Here is a 19,469-nt window from a genome sequence, read left to right as displayed (position 1 = left end):
TAATAGAAAATTAACAAAGAGATGTTCAAATAAAAAAAAAATTAAAGGGGATGGTGTATGAACATGTATCCTGTTGGTTTGCCTTTTTTATACACAGGTCCACTATGATGCAAAATACAATGTAGCCTATTGCTTAGTATCAAATGACAAATAAAAAATGTATTTATTTGTAGGCTATTGTAAGGTAGGTTTTTCAGATTTAAATAATCTTTCAATACGTGCTAACTCCAAAATAACTGGAAATTGCATTAAGTCTAATTATTTTTAGGATGAAGGGAGAACAGCGCAATCATATTCCAGACAGTATCCAAAACTAATACCCCCCCTGCTCTGCTCCTACTAGTATCGGCCAAACAGTGACTGCCACACCTCATGTAACCTCCGGGGGCGCTGTTGTCCCCCTTCCCGGTGCCCGGTCTAAAAGTTTTCAGTGCTGGGCTGGGGATGGAGGTGATTAACCGCCGCTAGCAGAGAAAAGAGGGCTGAGCCTTGAAGCTGCTGGGGGAACTCGAAGAGCGCAGGGGGAGGAGGAGAAAAAGAAGAAGGAATGATATAACAAGAGCGGCTGCCTGTCGATGAGCAGAGCAATTCTCACTTTGAACCAAGAGCGATAACGGGGAGCGGGCTTTCCATTCATTTCAGGCGCACACAACTTTCCTTTCTTCAGTCCGTGACGCGGGTCCGTTCACCGGACAACACTGATAGTCATTTTTTTATTTATTTTTTAGTTTTGTTGTAAAAGTGAAATAGCATTACGAGATCTGAAACTTTTACCAGACTTGCATGATATTTGTTTAAAAGGACTTGAGAGAGCCTGACAGAGTTTCCTCTCCTGACGCGTGGTGGTGTGGGATTTGGAGCCGAAACGCGGGGACTTCTCCAATGCAAAAGTACATGTATGAGAAAGCAATGGCTCAAGAGACAAGGAACGGAGGAACCTCTACGTTAAACAACAACAATGGTGTGGACAACAGCAAGAAGAAGCTGCTGATAGCGCTCGACGTCTTCTGTCTCCTACTTGGTAAGTTTACCAATAAGTTTGATAGCCTATAGCATGTTTTAATTTAAAATGTTTACTCTTTTTATTTTGGTTGATTTGGAGCCACCCACTTTAAATTCTGGATGCGCACACACAATTAAGCTCAAACTGTAAACTCATTAAACAGGACCCGCGCTTTCTGATGGTCGCCAATAAACGCCTTATCGTTTTAAACGTGTTATCTACTGTGACCACAAGACAACTGAGTCCAACACAGCAGCAGCGCCCCATGCAAACACTAACCCCCGCACGCAACATTGTGGCTGTCACATTGTTAGAACAACAATACACTGTTTATTGTATAGGCCTACAAGCTCACATGGGACACATTATTAGCAGGTTATAAATGTAGCCTATATCAATACCATATGAACTTTGACACTGTTTCTGATTGACTGTTTATTTTTGTCATCGTAATAACATATTGATCAATTGCTAAGTCCACAGAGCATCAGTGACCCTTTCAGTGAAATCCCTGCCCGGGGGCATTTACTATAGGCTATGTTTTTAAGGTGTTGTAACCTGCCCTTTTAACTGCCCTTTAAATACACCCCTGACACCACTCCTGTGCCCTCACAACCTTGTTTGTGAACCCCTAAACCTCCAGAGGTGCCTTCCAGACAGAGCTGTCCAATCTTACACATTGAGCTGCAACATGAACTGAAGTCTAAATAAAAAAGTCTAATGAAGGTATTGATTGATAGCTGATGGAAAAAAAACTGCCACCATGCCGGGGGTCTTTACTGCTATACAATTGGCTCCAGCTTGTTTGTGGTGTAGAATGTGTGTGTAAACTCCCGACTTGTTATTCCGTTAGCGTCCAAATTCAGTGTGCACAAGCCTATTCGTGTGTGTGTGTGTGTGTTTCAGCTTTGATAGCTGGCTCTTTTTTTTTGGCTGTTGTCACTGTAGCCCACCACAGTCCTTTTTAGTTTTCAAGCTCCAGTGGCCCCCCTTTCTCTCCTCTCTGTTTTGTCAGTCCCTCCGTCTCTCCTTTCTCTCTTTTCTCTCTTTTGGAAAAGGATTATGGGAGTTGCGCCTCAACTTTCTACACACTCTCTCCCAGAACCCTGCAAATCCCTGGCCGGGCTGCGCCTGATCACTCCACTTCAAATTACTTTCCCTCCGGCTTTCTATCTGACTGGCCCTCTCTCTCTCATTCTCTCTCTCTGTCTCTCCCGGTCCGAGAGACTGCGTGGAATAATTGCTTAAGCATGTGTTGAGGCAGGGGAATGCTTCTCCAGGCTAACAGAGAGAGAGAGAGAGAGAGAGAGAGAGAGAGAGAGAGAGAGAGAGAGAGAGAGAGAGAAATGTGGAGGTGGAGAGGCTAAACTGGCCATTAGAGGAGCAGGTGGGGGGGCCACACCGATAGCTTCATTCTGACAAACTGCAGCATCAATACCAGTAGTAATAGTAACTAAATGCATGTTATAGCCGCAGGAACAGGATTATTTCTTTTTTGTTTTATCACCCAGGATGTTTAAAGTGGTGCACTTTACCTTCATCTTCTCTGCTGTGTGTGTGTAGCAGACATGCAAAGTTTTCCAGTGAGTTTATATTGCTTTTGCTCATTAAAAGAACCTCAGACGGAGATACACTGTTTCATCTGCGTGCCATATTAAATGTAGATGAGTTGCGAGCGCATGTGGAGTGCATTTCCTGCGTAAACCAACTTCCTTCGCTGGTAAAAGCTCTGAAGTCACATAAGGAGAGCATGCGCACGCACACACACACACACACACATGCATGTAACACACACTGGCACAAGTGGTCACACAGATTCGCCTTTGTCATGCAAAACACAATCTGGCTGCCCAGTGCTGATTGGTTGGCCCACTTTTGTGGTCTGACGGTGTGTGTGTGAGTGGGGTGTGGGGGGTTTACACATGGGGGGAAGTGGGGGACAGCATGTGTTAAAAGAGAGAAGAAGAAAGACCAGAAGGTGGGGGGGTTATATGGGGGTCCCGAGTGTGGAATGCGGGCGTGTAGTGGAGGGCTCAGAAGAAGAATGCCTTCTCTTGAATGGGCGTATCAGAAAAAGGTGGAGTACACTACACAGCTAGTCAATGCATAAATATCTCATTACCTTAAATTAGTTCCTATCTGCCAGCTGCTGCTACACACACACACACACACACACACACAAACACACACAGTCCGTAGTTTGTCAATAAGCCAGACAGTCACGCACCCTACGGCGCGGCTAATGATTCTGTTTGCATAAAGGACATCTGAGGCCGTCTTATGTTCACACACACCAGCGCATGTGTACAAACCAAAGGACGGTCCCACCCTTATGTTGCTTCTGCTAATCAAGGCTAATGATGCATAAGCGCAGCAGGGATCAGAATAGGGATGAAAAAAACACACACACCCACTCAGACCAAAGCACAAGAATCATCTGCTGATCTCACTTGGGCTCAGGTTCCACTCTTTTTACTGAGCAGCAGAGTTGATTTAGCCACGCTATATGAAGCACACGCAAACACACACACACACACACACACACACACACACACACACACACACACACTAACTATGAATACACCACCTTCACAGCTCAATTTCATTCTTTTCTCTCTGTCTCTGTCTTCTTTCAACATACCGTCACCTGATGTTTATGGTGAAAAACGCTTTGTGAATAGAAGGCCAACTCGCGGAAGTAGCTTCACCTAATATAAAACCCGGATTAGGTTCTACACAATGCAAATGGAGATGATGCATTGTGTGTGTTTGCTTGGTGGCTGCATTAATTAGTGTACGTCTGGGTTTTTTCACAGAATATAAACAACCTGGACCGTCCAGGTCTGGCTCCAATGAATTTCAGTCCTGTGTTGGATGATTTAAAATCTCCACAAGGTCGGTCTTGGTATTTCTATTGTGACTCACCAATCATATTAGGCCTATTATCTCAAAAGTGGATCTAGGTTGACCGAAAGCCTATATTTTCAGCTTCTCAGTTTCCTTGCTATCTGCTCTGATCTGTGATCCGGTCAGCTGTTTGGTGACGTGATTTCCACGAGCCACAGAGGCAGGGGATTGTTATTAGCAGAGGGAGTGGTGGAGTGTATTTTAACCTTTTTGCCCTCGGGAATCAGATTCGTAACTGGCCCCTGCAGCATTGACCCTATATGGCTCTCCCCATTAGCCGCTATAGCATTACAGCAGTCAAGTCAGTCACACAGCCCCTCATTAAAGCTGGAGGGGTTTAACCTCTACCTCACCAAGCCTCAGCCACTTCAATGCTGAGCCGCCTCCACAAATATTTTCCAGAATTTCTCAAATTCTTCTCCTGGCTGCAGCACCCTTGGCCAGAGGGTCTTGATGTGACATCTGGTGTAATTTTGGGGAGTGAGTGAACCGGGGGGGCATGGTGTGTGTGTGTGTGTGTGTGAGTGCGTGTGTGCATAGCGGTGCTCAGGAAAGGGTGGGAAGCGGAAAGGTAGTGTCGGTCGGACGTAGGTGTGGTTGTGAAATGAAATCCTGTCCATTTTTTTTGCCTCACAGCCCACTTCCATTCTGTCCCCCCTTTCCTTCCCTCCCCGCTCCCTCTCCACTTGAGCTGGGCTCCCCCGCTTCTTAACTGGCTTTGCACTAATGGAGAGAAATGGCATGAATGTGCATTAAGCCACAAAATCAGATCTGGTTAGTTTAGTGCAGTTGGACATGAGTAGACTATAATATTTAAGAGACCAAGTCATTTTTAACAACGGTCCAGGAGAAAAACAGCCCTCCAAAACACAAACGCAGGCTCCAGTCCAATTCTGTTGACCAAATGCCCAGAGAGAAAAAGAGAGATGGGACTTAAACATGCCAATATATACAATATACAGTATGTCTAAACAATCCCAAACAAGACGTCTGCCATGTCAAGCATCACTTAATAGATGACCTTCTGCTATAGTAAGGAACGCATCTATTGAGGAGACTTATTCAAGTTGTTTGCATTTCCTATGTCTCCCACGTCCACGGTTGATGTTCTTCATGTGTTTGTCATAAGAGGTCAACGGTCAGGTAGAAATGAGCCTCATATAGTGCCTACCTATAGTGCTTATATGAGTAGTGACATGTTGTGTATACTCACACACACACAGCTGAGGGCTGCACGCAGACATTCAGAGGACACGCAGAAAGAAACATGTACCAGTCTCCAGATGCAGTTCTTATCACAGTAGTTGGTCGATATTTAAGATGTGATTACATCACTGAATGTATGCCTGTGTGTGTGTGTGTGTGTGTGTGTGTGTGTGTGTGTTATCTGTGGCTTTGGGTGCTTTGGCCTGTGGCCGGTTGTGGTGTGTGTGTTTATGCTATGGCTGCAGGACAAGGCGAGGTTCAGTCCCTCCCTACCCCTTTAAAAGGTGATCAGTATCTCCAGGCTAAAGACTATCATTGTAACATGTAATAAGATAAATATCAGTAGTGGCCATAAAGCTGCTAGTCCCTTGCAGAATGTATGTCATTTTGAGTCTAGGTGTGTATTTCTGTACATGTGTGAGTGAGTAGTGGCGATATTGTGGCCAGACTTTCCAGCCCATGTCATTGTGACATTTGGCTGCTTCTCGCATGGTGCAGGAGTTCAGTGACAAACCTCTCTGGGGTTTGTGTTGCCCAGGGCTGCCATTAGAGGTGTGAGCGTGTGCGTGTCCACGCGTGTGTGTATCCCATGGGGTTTACGATAGAGACGGAGGGCTGTCATTAGATGGACTCTATGCCCTGAGGGATGAGAGAGTCTGGATGTGTTCGCTTGTGTGTGTATTTGTGTGTAGCATATGTGAGGCATCTGTGGCCCAGTGTGTGTGTGTGTGTGTGTGTCCCATGTGGTTCCTGTGGGCGAGCCGAAGGCATCAGGTTGAATTATGTGACTGTCTCTTGATGCTGCTTTACAAACCAGTCAGACACTTTCATCTCTTTCAACTCTTCTCCAAAAAAGCCTCCCTCCATCCTGACTCCTGGCCAACATTTCCATTGCAACAATGAAAAGACTTAACCTTTGACAATAGAAGAACATCAGCTTTTAGTTTACACATAGTCAACAATAGTGTAGTAAAGCTTCAGCCTCTCTCTCCACACTCTCCTATCTGTAATTATATGCCTCTAAGGGTAAACACCCCTCCAACTGCTTATTTAGATAAACCAGGATTACTGGGCTGGAGTGGACCCCGCCATAAACTGTTGTTGGCAGCAGTCATTCTTGCAGGTCTTGCTGGAGTTTTTCAGCGAGTGTTGTGAATCAGTATTTTGTGAGAATTGAACTCATTCATAATTTACGCATGGTTGTCAATGATGGTTGTTTTTCTGGGGTAATATGATGGATGTTTTACATGCACGTTTACCTGTCAACATTGGATCAGCAGACTAAAAACAAAACACTGACACTGGCACTTGGTAAGCGACGAGGGCCGGGGGCAGCAGATGATCTTATGCCTCGTCACATGCAGAGCAGGCTGAGGGCTGTGGGCCTCATTACAGCTCTCTGTTTTCACCACATTCACTGTCCTGGCCCGGGCCTCCTCCCTGCTGTTACACACAGGCCCCTCTGTCTGTCACTTTCCCTCACTACATTTGCCCACTACAATCCTCTCTATTCGTGGGTGTGTGTGTGTGTGTGTGTGTGGGAGATGGGGGGTTGGGGGTCAGTGAGATTTCACTGTTTGGCCCAGAACAATGCCCCTTTTGATGGATCTCGGCGCTCTTTTGTTCGGCTAACGAGGACCAATAGGCCGGTGGCAGACAGAAGGAGGATGAAATAGAGGGAGGGGGGAAAAAGTGAATGAGCTGGAGTCGGAGATGAGAGAGCGAGAGAGAGAGACACACTCAAGGCCACTTGATTATCTGTCAGTGGTTTATGGCTGTTGCTGCTTCTAGCTGCATTGTTGACTGGCATAGTGGGCTGTGGGGCTTATCTGCTCGGCTGTGGTCCGCTTTGGGTAGTAGTAATCAGCATCTTTATTGGCGCTGGCCTTATCGGCGCCGCAGCCATTTAGCCCTATCCTGTTTACATACAGAGAAGAGGCTCCATGCACCGCTACAGAAAAGCTCACGCAGAACGTTCACACTGCAGCTCTGATTCTCCACCTATTGTCTTCAGAGAAATGTGATGTGTGCAGAGGTGAGAAGGAGAGTTAAGGTGAGTGCATGGACAACAGTGAGTGGAGTTAAAGACCGAGGCGTCAGGTTTCAAAGACTCCGCAGCCCTTTTGTCCCAGGGTTAATAATGCCATTATGGCAACAACAGAGAAACGCCCAGCCAGCCACCCGACCAACCCGCTGAGTGGCCTGGTCCCAGGCCCCTGGGCACGGCTCAAGTTTCCCCCTTCAGTGGAGCAGCTGGGTGCTCGCTTGTCCTCCTCTTTTAACTCACAGTGCTGCCAAGCATTGAGACTGTCTTGATGAATTGTAACTGATCTTTTAAAAACACATTATAAATACGCTCTCGCCTCCTCCACTTGCTAATGTGGACCAGGGGTGATTTCCCTCAAAACAGTGTGAACTCCATCTCTTCAGTATTCAGAGGCTGCCCTCGCAGGTGCCTGTGTGTAAAAAGGCATTTATTCCTGTGAATAAAATCTCTCTGAGTAAGCACATGCTTCAGCCAGCGGCCCCCCGGTCGCCGCAGCATTCACACAGAGGGGGGAAAAGGACAGGGATTCACTCTGCACACCGCTCTGCTGACCTCAGCCACTCCTGTGTGCGTGTGTGTGAGAGAGAGAGAGAGAAAGAGAGAGAGAGAGATAGCTTTGAATATATGTGTTTGTGAGACACATCAGCAGCTTGTGGAAACAAAGAGCTGATGTCTCGGGCCAAACATCTGTATCGGTGCACATGTGTGTGTGCATGTTTGAGGCATGTTTTAATGAATGTGCGTTTTCCCAAACAGTGATTATGAGTCTGGCTGAAGCGCGGGTGGTTTTTATATGGAGCCGAGTTTGTTTATTTGGATTGCGAGAGCATTTTTAAAGCCCTTTGTGGTCGACAACTTGAAAATGTTTGAGAAAGGCTTTGCTGAAGTTGCCAGAGGAACCACAGCAATCCACTTTAACACCCACATGGCTACATGCACGCGCACGCACGCACACACATACACACACACACACACACACACACACACACACACACACACACACACGCACACACACACACACACACACAGGCACAGAATCTCACAGATAGAATAGGCAGCGTGACAGTGACGTGTGCCATGCTCGTGCATGCTACTGTATAATCCTAGCTCCTAGTGTCAAATCCCTCACCTCTGCCCTCTGGCCCTGCAGCTACTTCCAGGCTGTGACATGGACCTGGGCTAACCTATGCACTATGTTCCCAAATGTCTGGCAGGGCACACATACCCATGCTCACCTCTTTAGTGACCTATAGGTAAAGTTAAATGTGTGGGCTCACCAGCACTGTAGTGTTGGATGTGCAACACATTTCAAAATATCTGAGGCATCTGCTTGACAGGCTTATTTAAAACTCCAAAGGTCACAGCAGTGTGTGTGAGTGTGTCCTCCACAAATGTTATGATCTATGTTAGATGTTAAGATCTATATTAAGACACAGGTTGAAGGAAAATGCGAACTAATTTGGCATATTAACATGAACCATATGTGTCAAATCTCTGTATAAAACTTCCCTGATGCAGTTGCCAGAGAGAGCTGCCTGGCACTGAGCCACTCATTTGCTGTGACCCTATTCTTATCAGATACGGAAAGCACACACACACACACACACATGCACGCACAGTTTGCATACTCAAGTCTAATTGTAATCTAAGGCACGAACACACACACACACACACACACACACACACACACACACACACACACACTGCAATTACACAGTGGCTTGTCGCTGGAAAAGGGCTTTATCCACTAAAATGGACTGTACTGTGCTGTGCCAAAGTAAGTTATTGAACAAAAGGCATGCAGAGTAACACACATATCCGCTAACAACAACATAATACTGTGTCTACATGTGCTTCTTTTAAGGCGATGTAGGCCACTTTGGGGTGTCCTCTATCAAGATAGGTTATGTTGCAGGGTGTTTGGATGTGGATGTGGAGCTTGAAATGATGGAATTAGTATGTTTCCCCGGGGATGGGCCCGTAATAGACAAGTGAAGGTAATGGATCCGTACACATTTAGCAGGTTTCTCTTTCATAACAGAACAAAGATAATTTTTTTTTTAAATCAAACCTTCTATTGTCAAAGTGTTTAAGGATATTTTCTTGCTTTCAACTCTTCCATTGATACACTAAATGTTTTGGACCGATCTTTTTTCATTTAACAAAAGAAGCAAATGTTTCTGAATACGTGCAAGAACTTTGAGTACATACTCCAAAATTGCTCAAACGTACACACACATCAGAAAAGAAAAGAAAAAAAGAAAAAGCACATGAGAAAGCATCTCTAACTACATATTCTTTGCTGCTTTTGAAGTCTGATTCAAAATCCTCGCTATCTGTCACACAGCAGTAAGAAAAACGATAGACAAAGTGCGATTGATTGACTGGGCCCACTCTATGGAATCCAGACCCCCCTCCAAGCCCCCTCTAACCCTCCTCGGAATTCTTGGTCCCAGTGCGTGTCGGGCCGGGTCACATGGTGTGTTTAGGAGACAGGAGGAGGAAATCCTCCATTAGAGCCCAACACAATACCTCTTCCTCCTCCGCGCTCCGCCTCCCATTCACACTGCTGCTACTCCGGCCTCGCTCTCGCTATAATCACGATATCGGATTCTCCCTGAAAGGCCTTTCAAATGTCAATAGAGTCACAAAGCAGGCAGGGGGGGTCATGAGAGCCAAGGAACTGGCATGCCATGCTCAGAAGACACGCAGGTGTTTACTGTTTACTCACTTTGAGTGCCATGTCAAGGAGAAGTAAGCTTTTCAGATTAGGTGTCATAAGAAGCGTTATTGTGTCCCGTATTGGAAAGTACTTTCGCTCTTAAAATGAGAGAAAAAAAATAACCTGAATATGAATCCCAAAACCTGCAGGACATAGGAACTTTGGGCTTGACGTTGATGTGCGCCATTGAATTCACTGTTGGAAAAAGCATGCAGAGAGAGAGAGAGACGCACACATTTCAGTCCTTTATGTCTATGGGGTAAAAGTACAAATCGGCCTTATTCAGGCCAAGCGCTAACGAGCTCTACCAAATTTAACTCCTAAGCCAATCAAACGAGCGCCGGTCGGATAATCTCTTGCACAAAAACAAATGCATGGATACGCACTGGCACACTCGCTCACTCTCACACACACACACACACACACACACACACACACACACACACACACACACACACACACACACACACACACACACACACACACACACACACACACACACACACACACACACACACACACACACGTTTAAACCTTAACCTACAAACATATGCACTAAAACCCATATATAAACACACGTGACGCCAGCATACTTTTGTGTAGTGGTTTCTAGCACGCAATGGAGCATGAACATGTGAGTGGATTTATGGATGGAAAATAAGTAAAGCACACGCTCCCACACACATACACATACACACACACACACACACACACACACACACACACACACACACACACACACACACACACACACAGGTCCTGCCATGACCTCGGCATATAAACACTGATTCAACCAACCAAAGAAATACCTCTCCATCTCTCTCTCTCTCTCTCTCTCTCCCTCTCTCCCTCTCTCTCTCTCTGTGTGTCTGACCTATGGTAAGTGTTCTTCAGTGGCCTGCAGTGGGTTCTCCTCATTGACTGAAAGAGAGAAATGCATGACGGGATCTGATAAGACAAATAGAACCGTTCCCCAAACTCACCAAGCCACCCACTCGCTCCGGGATATGCGTTTTATTCTCTCTCTCTCTTTCTCTTTCTCTCCCTCTCTCTATCTCGTTCTCCCCATTGGGTTTCTAGTTAGGCTCCAGTTATCGTCAGACGCCTGTTTGAGGCCCAAGCAGCTCAGCGGCTCATTGACTCTAAAAGCACAGAATTTATACGGCCCGGCAAAAGACATTAAAAGCAGAGGGTGGAAACTGCTTCGAATGAGTGCAAAATTGTGCGTTCAGTTCTGGCTGCTCGTCAAGCGTTGGTCAAGTAAAGAGTAAGACACAGCGGTTTGTAAGCAGAAGTGCAGGTGCTTTCCCCCGTACTTCTTTAGTGCCCAATCGCTGAAAGGCCTCTGACCGCATGATGACTATAGCTTGTAAAATAGTCGTTTTTTAATTCACTGACGCACCACAGGCCTTTGCCAACAGCCCAGCCCACCTCTTTCTTCCTCTCCCCTCCTCTGACACTCCCCTATCTCTCTCTCTCTCCCTCTCTCTTTCTGGGTCGGCGGGGCCCTGCGAGGGTCACCCGCTCTTTGTCCCGTCGCCCATTAAAGAGGTCATATTTCATCACACCACCGTTAGCAGATTAGGTTTAGAAGTGGCTGTTTGGGGTTTAGAGATGGAGAGGTTTTCTTTTTAGCTCATCAGACTGTGGTGTGGTATGAGGAGAATGCCCCACATGCCAGGGCTGTTGTTCTTCGAGGTGGCAGAATGAAAACAGCTTGGCATCGCAGGGCCCGCCAGGCAGCGTGGGGGACAGAGGGGCTTTTACAAACTCTCAATAGAATGCGCCGAGGTGCTCCATCGCTTGTTGCTCGCTCACACTTGTCCGTTTTCTGTCAATCGGCTGGTCGACTTCTGAGGTTCCCATGGTGTTCCCCTGAATCAATTTAGCCTGTGTGTGTGTGTGTGTGTGTGTGTGTGTGTGTGTGTGTGTGTGTGTGTGTGTGTTTGTTTGTTTCCCATGTTTGTTAAGCCCATGACCTCCTCCTCCTCTCTTTTCAATTCTACTCATTAGCATGTGAATCCACAAGTAGGCCAGCATGGAGGGAAGAGAGGGAGACGGAGAACAAAATGGAAAGCAGAGTGGAGATGTGACTTGAGAGAAAAAGTTGTTTTTCCCAAGCTAGAGAGGGGTTAACCCGGCATCATCTGGGATGTTGGATAATGCGGATCACTATGGATCTCGCTTGTGTTTTGGGGGAATTAAACTGCGCCTAAAGTTCATTGGGGCGTTAAGCTGAAAACACTCACGTGAACAACAGTGTCCGTCCTGCCCTGCCTGAACCAGCTGGCCCGAGGCTCACCCCGCCTGTTGTGTAGATAGTGTGGTTCCCAGACACCACCAAAGCCTGGGCCCAGCCCTGTGTGGGCCCGCCAGGCAGCGGCCTGCAGAGCCCTGGCTGGCGCGGCACCCTGTTTGTGCAGGTGTCTGCTTCAGTGACCATCCCACCTGCTGCTACCTCTGCCAACCACCGGAGAGAGAGGCAAGTCTACTCTGATTACACCCACAACAACAGAAACAAAGGTCTCTGAAGTGTTGTTCTGTTATGTTCAGAACAGCAGAAAAGTGCCAAGATCATTCTTGAACCCTGAAATAAACTGTTGACAAAACATTCACGCCTCAAGGTCCATTGAGCAGCTGTTCGGATCATTTCCCACTACGGGATGTCTTGGGGATGTTCATTTGCCAGCTTTTTTTTCGGTGTTAAAACATCAATAATACTATATCTACTAATAACAAAGAAAGGACAGCGTAAGAATCAAATGATCATTCTTCCTGTTGAGCCATATTAGTGTGGACGCCTGAGATCCTTGGAGCAGTTGTCATAGTGTGGGTGTTAGGGAGTCTGTGAGAGCCACAAGAATGCGTAAGAAAGTGTGTTTTCAGGTCTGTGTAGATGGGTTCTGAGTTCTTCATGATACACCACCAGTAACACGATCTCCCGCTCCCATCACTGGTGAGACAGCGGTCATGGTTTTGTATAGTTTATATTCATTTTTTCTGACTTTGACCCAATTGGTATAAATTCCTGTGATGTGAGACGACCACATGAGCCGCATGCGGGAATATTTTATGAGCAGTCTCAATGTATATGTTGGTGTGTCCGCGTGTTGGTCTTCAGGATCCCTACATTTATGAGCTAACAGTCGCACATACAAAGACACAGACACACACACACACACACACACACACACACACACACACACACACACACACACACACACACACACACACACACCAAATGTGCTCTCGTGAGAAAAATGTTCCAGAGTGGGTGGGCCTAGTTGTGTTTTCCTTAGTATTCACACATTTTAAAATCCCTAAAGGAAAACTTTTAAAGTGCCAGCGTCAGCCACAGTTTTGTACGCATGTATTTGTATTTCTTTGATTTGGAGATATGTATTTGTTTTCCGTTCGTTGGAGAGTGGGTGTGCATGAGATGTGTTGTGGAAGAAGCCATCACAACACAATTACCACGGGTAACAACATCTGCCTGCAAACAAGTCAACAGTTCATTCAATTTAAATGTTAAATCTAATTTCTTCAATACAAAACGTGGATGTTTTCACTGGGCTAGCTGCCTTTCTCTGTTAGCTGTCAGCTTCTATATATTACTAAGCTATAAGCTAACCGGCTAATGGTGGAAGCTCCACATTTACCATACAAAAATGAAAGTGGTGTCAAAATGATCTTTAGCAAGAAAGTAAATAAAGTGTTTTTCCTTCTATGTGGACTTAACAAATGGTTTCTATCAAAAACAAATTAGACTTTTTATTTTGAACGCTCAACCTGGAATGGCACTCTCTTCCCCCTGCAATCCATCACACTACAGTTTGCACAGTGTGTTGACAGAGTACCCGTACTGGTGGGTTTCTTTTGTCCCCAATAATGGACCCCTGGCCCTGAGTGTCAGTGTGTATTTGCTTTGTCAGGAGGGGGGGGGGGGCTCTCCTAATGCTAAAGAACAAACCTCATTTGTCAACAGCCTGGTGTCACACTGTCAACAGGGGTTAAGTTTCTGAGCAAACAGCCTGGCGTTAGCACGTTAGCATGAGCTCACACACACACACCTGTTAATGAATTTCAATGTGTTTTTTCCCCCTGACAGCTTGCAGGTAAGTGCAGTTAGCTCTATGATGCAATGAGATTCCCTGTATGAGCTGTGTCTGGGAGGCAGCCTTATGTACGCGCGTGCTTGTGTGTGCGTGTGTGTTCATACATCCATCCATGTGTGTGTGTATGTGTATAGCTATGCTGCCCAGCCTGGTTCTGCACCGTACCTCTATTCGTCCTTACCAGAGGGGTCTCTACTGCAGTGATTCCAGCCTGAAATTCCCCTACAAGAGCAGCACCGTCCCCTCCTCGGTGCTCACTGCTGTTGGGTTGACACTGCCCGCGGTGTCCGTAAGTCGCCCCTCCGAACACAAAGAGCACTCGGTGTTGGGGAGCACCGTCTTGGGCAGAAACAGGAGGGGGGTTGCTGGTGGTTCCTTATGGCAGCTTTGAAGGAGTGATGGTGATGTTACGCTGAAGTCATAGCTTGTCATTTTATGGCATCAGCTGCATCTGCTTTTTGGAAATCCCATCACTCCTTTGCTCTAAGCTGACCATACGTGACATCCTCAAGCCCCGCCCACTTCTGCCAACTCCCATGATCCTCTGGTGCAAGCGTGCTCCTTTGTGCCCCCCCCCCCCCCCCCTCAAACCCCTCGATCTCCTCTGTTTGTGTCCGTGTCACTGACCTGGTGCTTTTGTGCTCTCTTTCCTCTCCCCCTTTTCCTCTCTCTCTCTCTCCCCCTCTTCCTCTCTCTCTCTCTCTCTCTCTCTCTCTCTCTCTCTCTCTCTCTGTCTTTTCCTTGTGTCTTTTGTAGCTAGCCTGCCTTTCCTGATCATTGAGACTAGCACCATAAAGCCGTACCAGCGCGGGTTTTACTGTTCGGACGAGTCCATCCGCTTCCCCCGAAAAGAGGGCGACACCATTAGCGATGCCGTGCTTTGTGGCGTTGGCATTCTTATTGCCATCTTCTCTGTAAGTTCGACCTTCCACACCTCCCTTTGTTTTGCTCCTTTTACTCCATTTTAAAGTCTTAGTCCCATACACTAACATAGCCCCCTTCATCCAGCGTTTGAGTGATTTCTCATGCAGTAGTACATTCACTTTGTAAAACTCCAGTCTTTCACCATGAATGTGCTTTACATGTCCTGACCTTTTTATATTCTGTAATGTCCTCTTCGTCACACTTCATTCTTCCGCATCAGCTTTTTGAGTCTTCCGAAACCATTTGTTACGGCCCGTTTTTATGACTTCGCTAAGGCAGTCAGTGGCAGCGAGAGGCCCCACCGGCGACATTAAGACGTGTGTGTGCTGACGCATACAAGCCAAACACCAAAGGGCTTTTTACAAGTTCTCCTATACCTCCCACTGCTATCCCTCTAGTCTACAGTCTAACTCCGGGCCTCCCCTTTGGCCCCTTACATTACTGGAGGTGAACGTGTCAGTTCTCTCTCCCATGCTCGCCTGTCTCAATGATAGCCAGAGGCTTCTCAACAGACAGAAACAGTATGAAGTCTTCATTTCCCACGGCATGGCTCCTGCTCCTAAAAAAAGGGGGATGGCTGCAGTGTAGTGCCAGTAGATTGGGTTTAAGGGGGAGTAGGCTTAGTGGAAACATGTTCTAATGACATGTGGTGGGGTATGCGTATGTCAATTAGTGCCACGTGGTCAGGCTACATGATCTTTACAGCCCCCAGACTCTATGCAGCTCCACGGCCCCCTCACTAGTTCCCAGAATGAGACGTTGCTTCATCGTCATCAGCTTAGTGGGCACACACACACCACACACACACACACACACACACTACACACACACACACACACACACACACACACACACACACACACACACACACACACACACACACACACACACACTACACACACTGTACCAGCTCAGCTCTTCTGCTTATTGGAAGCAGAGGAGACGGGGCTTGTGTTAGTGTGGGTCTCCTCACATGTTCACGTGTGGGCAAAGCTGGCAAGTCTCACACAGCTGCGGTCCATTAGTGGCGTCTGCTGCCATGCTGACACCATTCCTTTAACGCATACAGACAGACAGACACACGCACACACACACACACATGCACACACACACACACACACACATAGACACACACACACACACACACACATATACGTACGTACACACACATACATGTGCTGGTAGCAGATTCCCCGTTGGGCCTCTTGTTTATCTTCGCCGTGAGGGAAATCCCATCGGTCCCGCGGGTCAGACATGTCTGTCTCTCACAGGCCGTGTTTTCAACTGTGAGAAACGAGAAAGTTAGCAACAGCGAAACGGAATTCTGTAAGCATAATCACTGACCATCCAAATAAACCCATCAGGAACCTATTGGGCTGACCTGCAGGCTGTATCCATGTCAGGCCCTGTCTACACTCAAGACACATAGGCGTAAAACCTAAGACAGGGACACAGAGAGAGGGGAGAAGAGGTTTCAATGTAAATGCTGACAACCCAAATAAACTCCTCTGGCTTGTATCAGCCCCCCCCCCCCCCCCCCCCCCCCCCTCTGTGGTTCTAATCTTAAATTCAGATCAAAACAATTCATTGAGAATAGCACACACACACTAATACACCACCATGTTTGTTTGTCCTGGCTGTGAGCCTGCCAGCTGACCACCCAATAGGCACGATAGGTGTGTTTATCCCTAGCCTAACAATACACAAACACACACAATACTTACAGTATAAACACAAACACACTGTATCTGTATGAAGTCGATAGGGTGTCTGGGAAACACTGTGGCGCACACATTCAGGGTCTTAATGCTGCTTTAGAGAAAGGCTGGCCCAATATTTTTTTCATGAGAAGTTTAGGGCCGAAGAGTGAGGCCTTCTGTGTGGAAAGAGGAAGGAAAGGGAGATGCGGTTACTGGTGGGAGAGAGCAGCCGGTCCGTCAGTCAAATATACCCCAGGTGGGACCCATTTGATTGACACCCCCTTGCCTCGAGGGGTGCCTTGGCCTATAAGCCCCCTCAGTGTAAATGAGGCCCCAACACTGCTTAAGGGCTCCTGCCTTGGAGAAAGCCCAGGATTCAGGGGTCCACTTGACCCTTAAGCCTCACAGCAGAGCAGTGCCCTGAAATAAATCCTCCTCATCATATTTAAGACGGGATAGTCTGGCCCAGCCTAGATCATTTGTTTCAGTGTAAATCTTTTCCTATAACTCTTCATTGTCTCATTATCCTTCATATCCCCCAATAAAAGTCCCCCATCCTGTCATCAAACAGAGCATCACCACCACTCATTAAGTAATCCCACATCACATCGTAAAAACTGCCTGAGGGAAAGGCAGGCCATGCTCATTCTATTTGTTTGTCCATGTGTGTGTAAAAACCTCACTCATTCTGTCTCTCCTGTCTGCCCCACCTCCTCCTCACTCAGTCTGTGTGACTGTTCCAGTTTGGATTTGAATTAGATTTCCTGCATGAAACTCACTCAAATGTTATCATTCTCACCGCATGCACAACTGTAGGACTTCATATAGCTAGAACTGGCTTTACATTTGTGATCGGTTAAAAAAATGAAGAACACTTTATTTTTAGATTGTCATTGGAGAATGCTTCAGGATCAGCCAGCTACATGAAGGCACCAAGTCCTTCGTGGGGAATCCCTATGTCGCAGCCCTCTACAAACAGGTCAGATCTCCTTAAGCGTGCTGTCATACGTGTTCAGATTACTGCATGCGTGATTGACCATTTCTCCACATGTTGAGCCATGTGAACGGGGCTGTTCTGAGACGCCCTATTCGTTGTTGTTATGTCTAATCAATACAATGTGCCTGCTTTCACAGATGGGCGTGTTCCTCTTTGGATGTGCCGTCAGCCAGTCCTTCACGGACATCGCCAAGGTGTCGGTGGGTCGCATGAGACCCCACTTCTTGGACGTGTGCAAACCCGATTTCTCCACCATCGAGTGTTCCCAGGGCTACATCACCAACTACACCTGCACGGGCGACGAGAGCGATGTGCAGGAGGCCAGGTTTGTTTCAACACCAGCACCAGTACATACATACATACATATAGTACATACACAGTGAGTGTGCAGTCAGACAGTGCATATGCTCTGGGAAAACAGCCTGACTCAACATAATCCTTCTCTACCAACAGGAAATCCTTCTTCTCAGGACATGCCTCTTTTTCAATGTTTACCATGCTCTACCTGGCTGTAAGTAACTACCAAACACACACACACACACACACACACACACACACACACACACACACACACACACACACACACACACACACACAAACATCACCACAAACTCGCGTCCATGCAAGCATAAACACACACACACACACACACACACACACACACACACACATGCTGAGAGCCACAGGAACAAGCACAGATTGTAGATGGCGTCATGGACAGAGGCCTGGCCTGGCTGAGATTTGGGGAATTCACTAGCATGAAGAAGAAAACAAATCATGGCTGTAATCCGCCTCTCCTCACTCAGCTCATGAAGAGCTTCATTCTCCTCCTCCTTCTTCTCCTCCTCTGAGAGAGAGAGATGAATGTGCTCCACCTGTTTTTTTCTTGGTAGCAGCTGCGTGCTCACTTCCTGTCCTCTCCCCTCTCACTCCACCTGTTGTGGGCGTGGGTACCGGCCGGGTGGGGCTCTGGCTTAGCACCCTAGAGGCATCTCATGCTTCAAACAGACTAATTACACACACACTGCACTACAGCTTCCTCCGAAAAAGGGGAGAAGTGAGTCAGTGAGTTGTGGGGTCTGGCTTGGACTTGGCTCTCACGGTGGGCTTTACAGTCCAAGAGTTTTGGTGTCCTCTTGAAGATGTGTATTGTCATGCAGCGACTAGCGATTAGCTTGCCGCGGGTATTTCCCAGTCCTCTGAGTGAACCTTTAGCTGCACTCTGGTCAGACTAAGGGGAGGAAAAAAATTGATGAGAGTGAATACAAAGCAGAGAGGGAATGGAGATGGTGCTGCATCCAGACCACAGAGACCAGTGTGTTCCAACTGCGGTGAGAGCTAGAGGGAACAGGGCCAGAGGAGAGGCTGGTGTAGAGAGAGAGAGAGAGAGAGAGAGAGAGAGAGAGAGAGAGAGAGAGAGAGAGAGAGAGAGAGAGAGAGGAGCAACAGTTTGTAGTTGATGTTTTGGAACACATAACCCAGCCTGAAACGGCAGCCCACACTGGAGGCCTTCCTAGTGGGAGAAAAAAAAAAGGAATCTGCAGCATTTTCTTTATTTGTGTATGCCAGCCAAGAACTGGGCATGTGAAATGCTGTTTCCACTCACTGACAGGACCTCTCTCTCTCTCTCTCTCTCTCTCTCTCTCCTCTCTCTCTCTCTCTCTCTCTCTCTCTCTCTCTCTCTCTCTCTCTCTCTCTCTCTCTCTCTCTCTCTTGTGTTTCACAGAGTCCTGACAAAACACATTAGGACGAATCATGACTCCGCAAGTTTAACTTTGAGCAGAAGGAGGCATGACATAGCCAATTAATATCAAAAGTAAGCGAGGTAGTGATCTTGTAATCATATCT

The 19,469-nt window shown here is 47.0% G+C and overlaps 1 protein-coding gene across 2 annotated transcripts in view; it reads left to right on the top strand.

Annotated features, from left to right (window-relative positions):
• Positions 1-552: 552 nt before the first annotated feature.
• Positions 553-19,469, top strand: part of plpp3 (phospholipid phosphatase 3) — a 27,779-nt gene continuing 8,862 nt past the window's right edge. Inside the window, exons 1-5 of one of the 2 annotated variants that reach the window (XM_080032255.1) lie at positions 553-1,021; positions 14,757-14,914; positions 17,511-17,603; positions 17,759-17,946; positions 18,075-18,132. In XM_080032255.1, the coding sequence (XP_079888381.1) occupies positions 883-1,021; positions 14,757-14,914; positions 17,511-17,603; positions 17,759-17,946; positions 18,075-18,132 (636 nt within the window). In that variant the 5' untranslated portion in view covers positions 553-882. Of the gene's footprint in view, positions 1,022-14,134; positions 14,290-14,756; positions 14,915-17,510; positions 17,604-17,758; positions 17,947-18,074; positions 18,133-19,469 lie in introns of both variants that reach the window. The other variant, XM_080032256.1, reaches the window with a different exon arrangement.

Source organism: Ammodytes marinus (genome assembly GCF_949987685.1).
Source record: "Ammodytes marinus genome assembly, chromosome: 8".
In the NCBI taxonomy this organism is placed as follows: domain Eukaryota; kingdom Metazoa; phylum Chordata; class Actinopteri; order Uranoscopiformes; family Ammodytidae; genus Ammodytes; species Ammodytes marinus.
The sequence above is the reverse complement of the archived record's forward strand: the minus strand, read 5'-3'. Positions and strand labels throughout refer to the sequence as shown.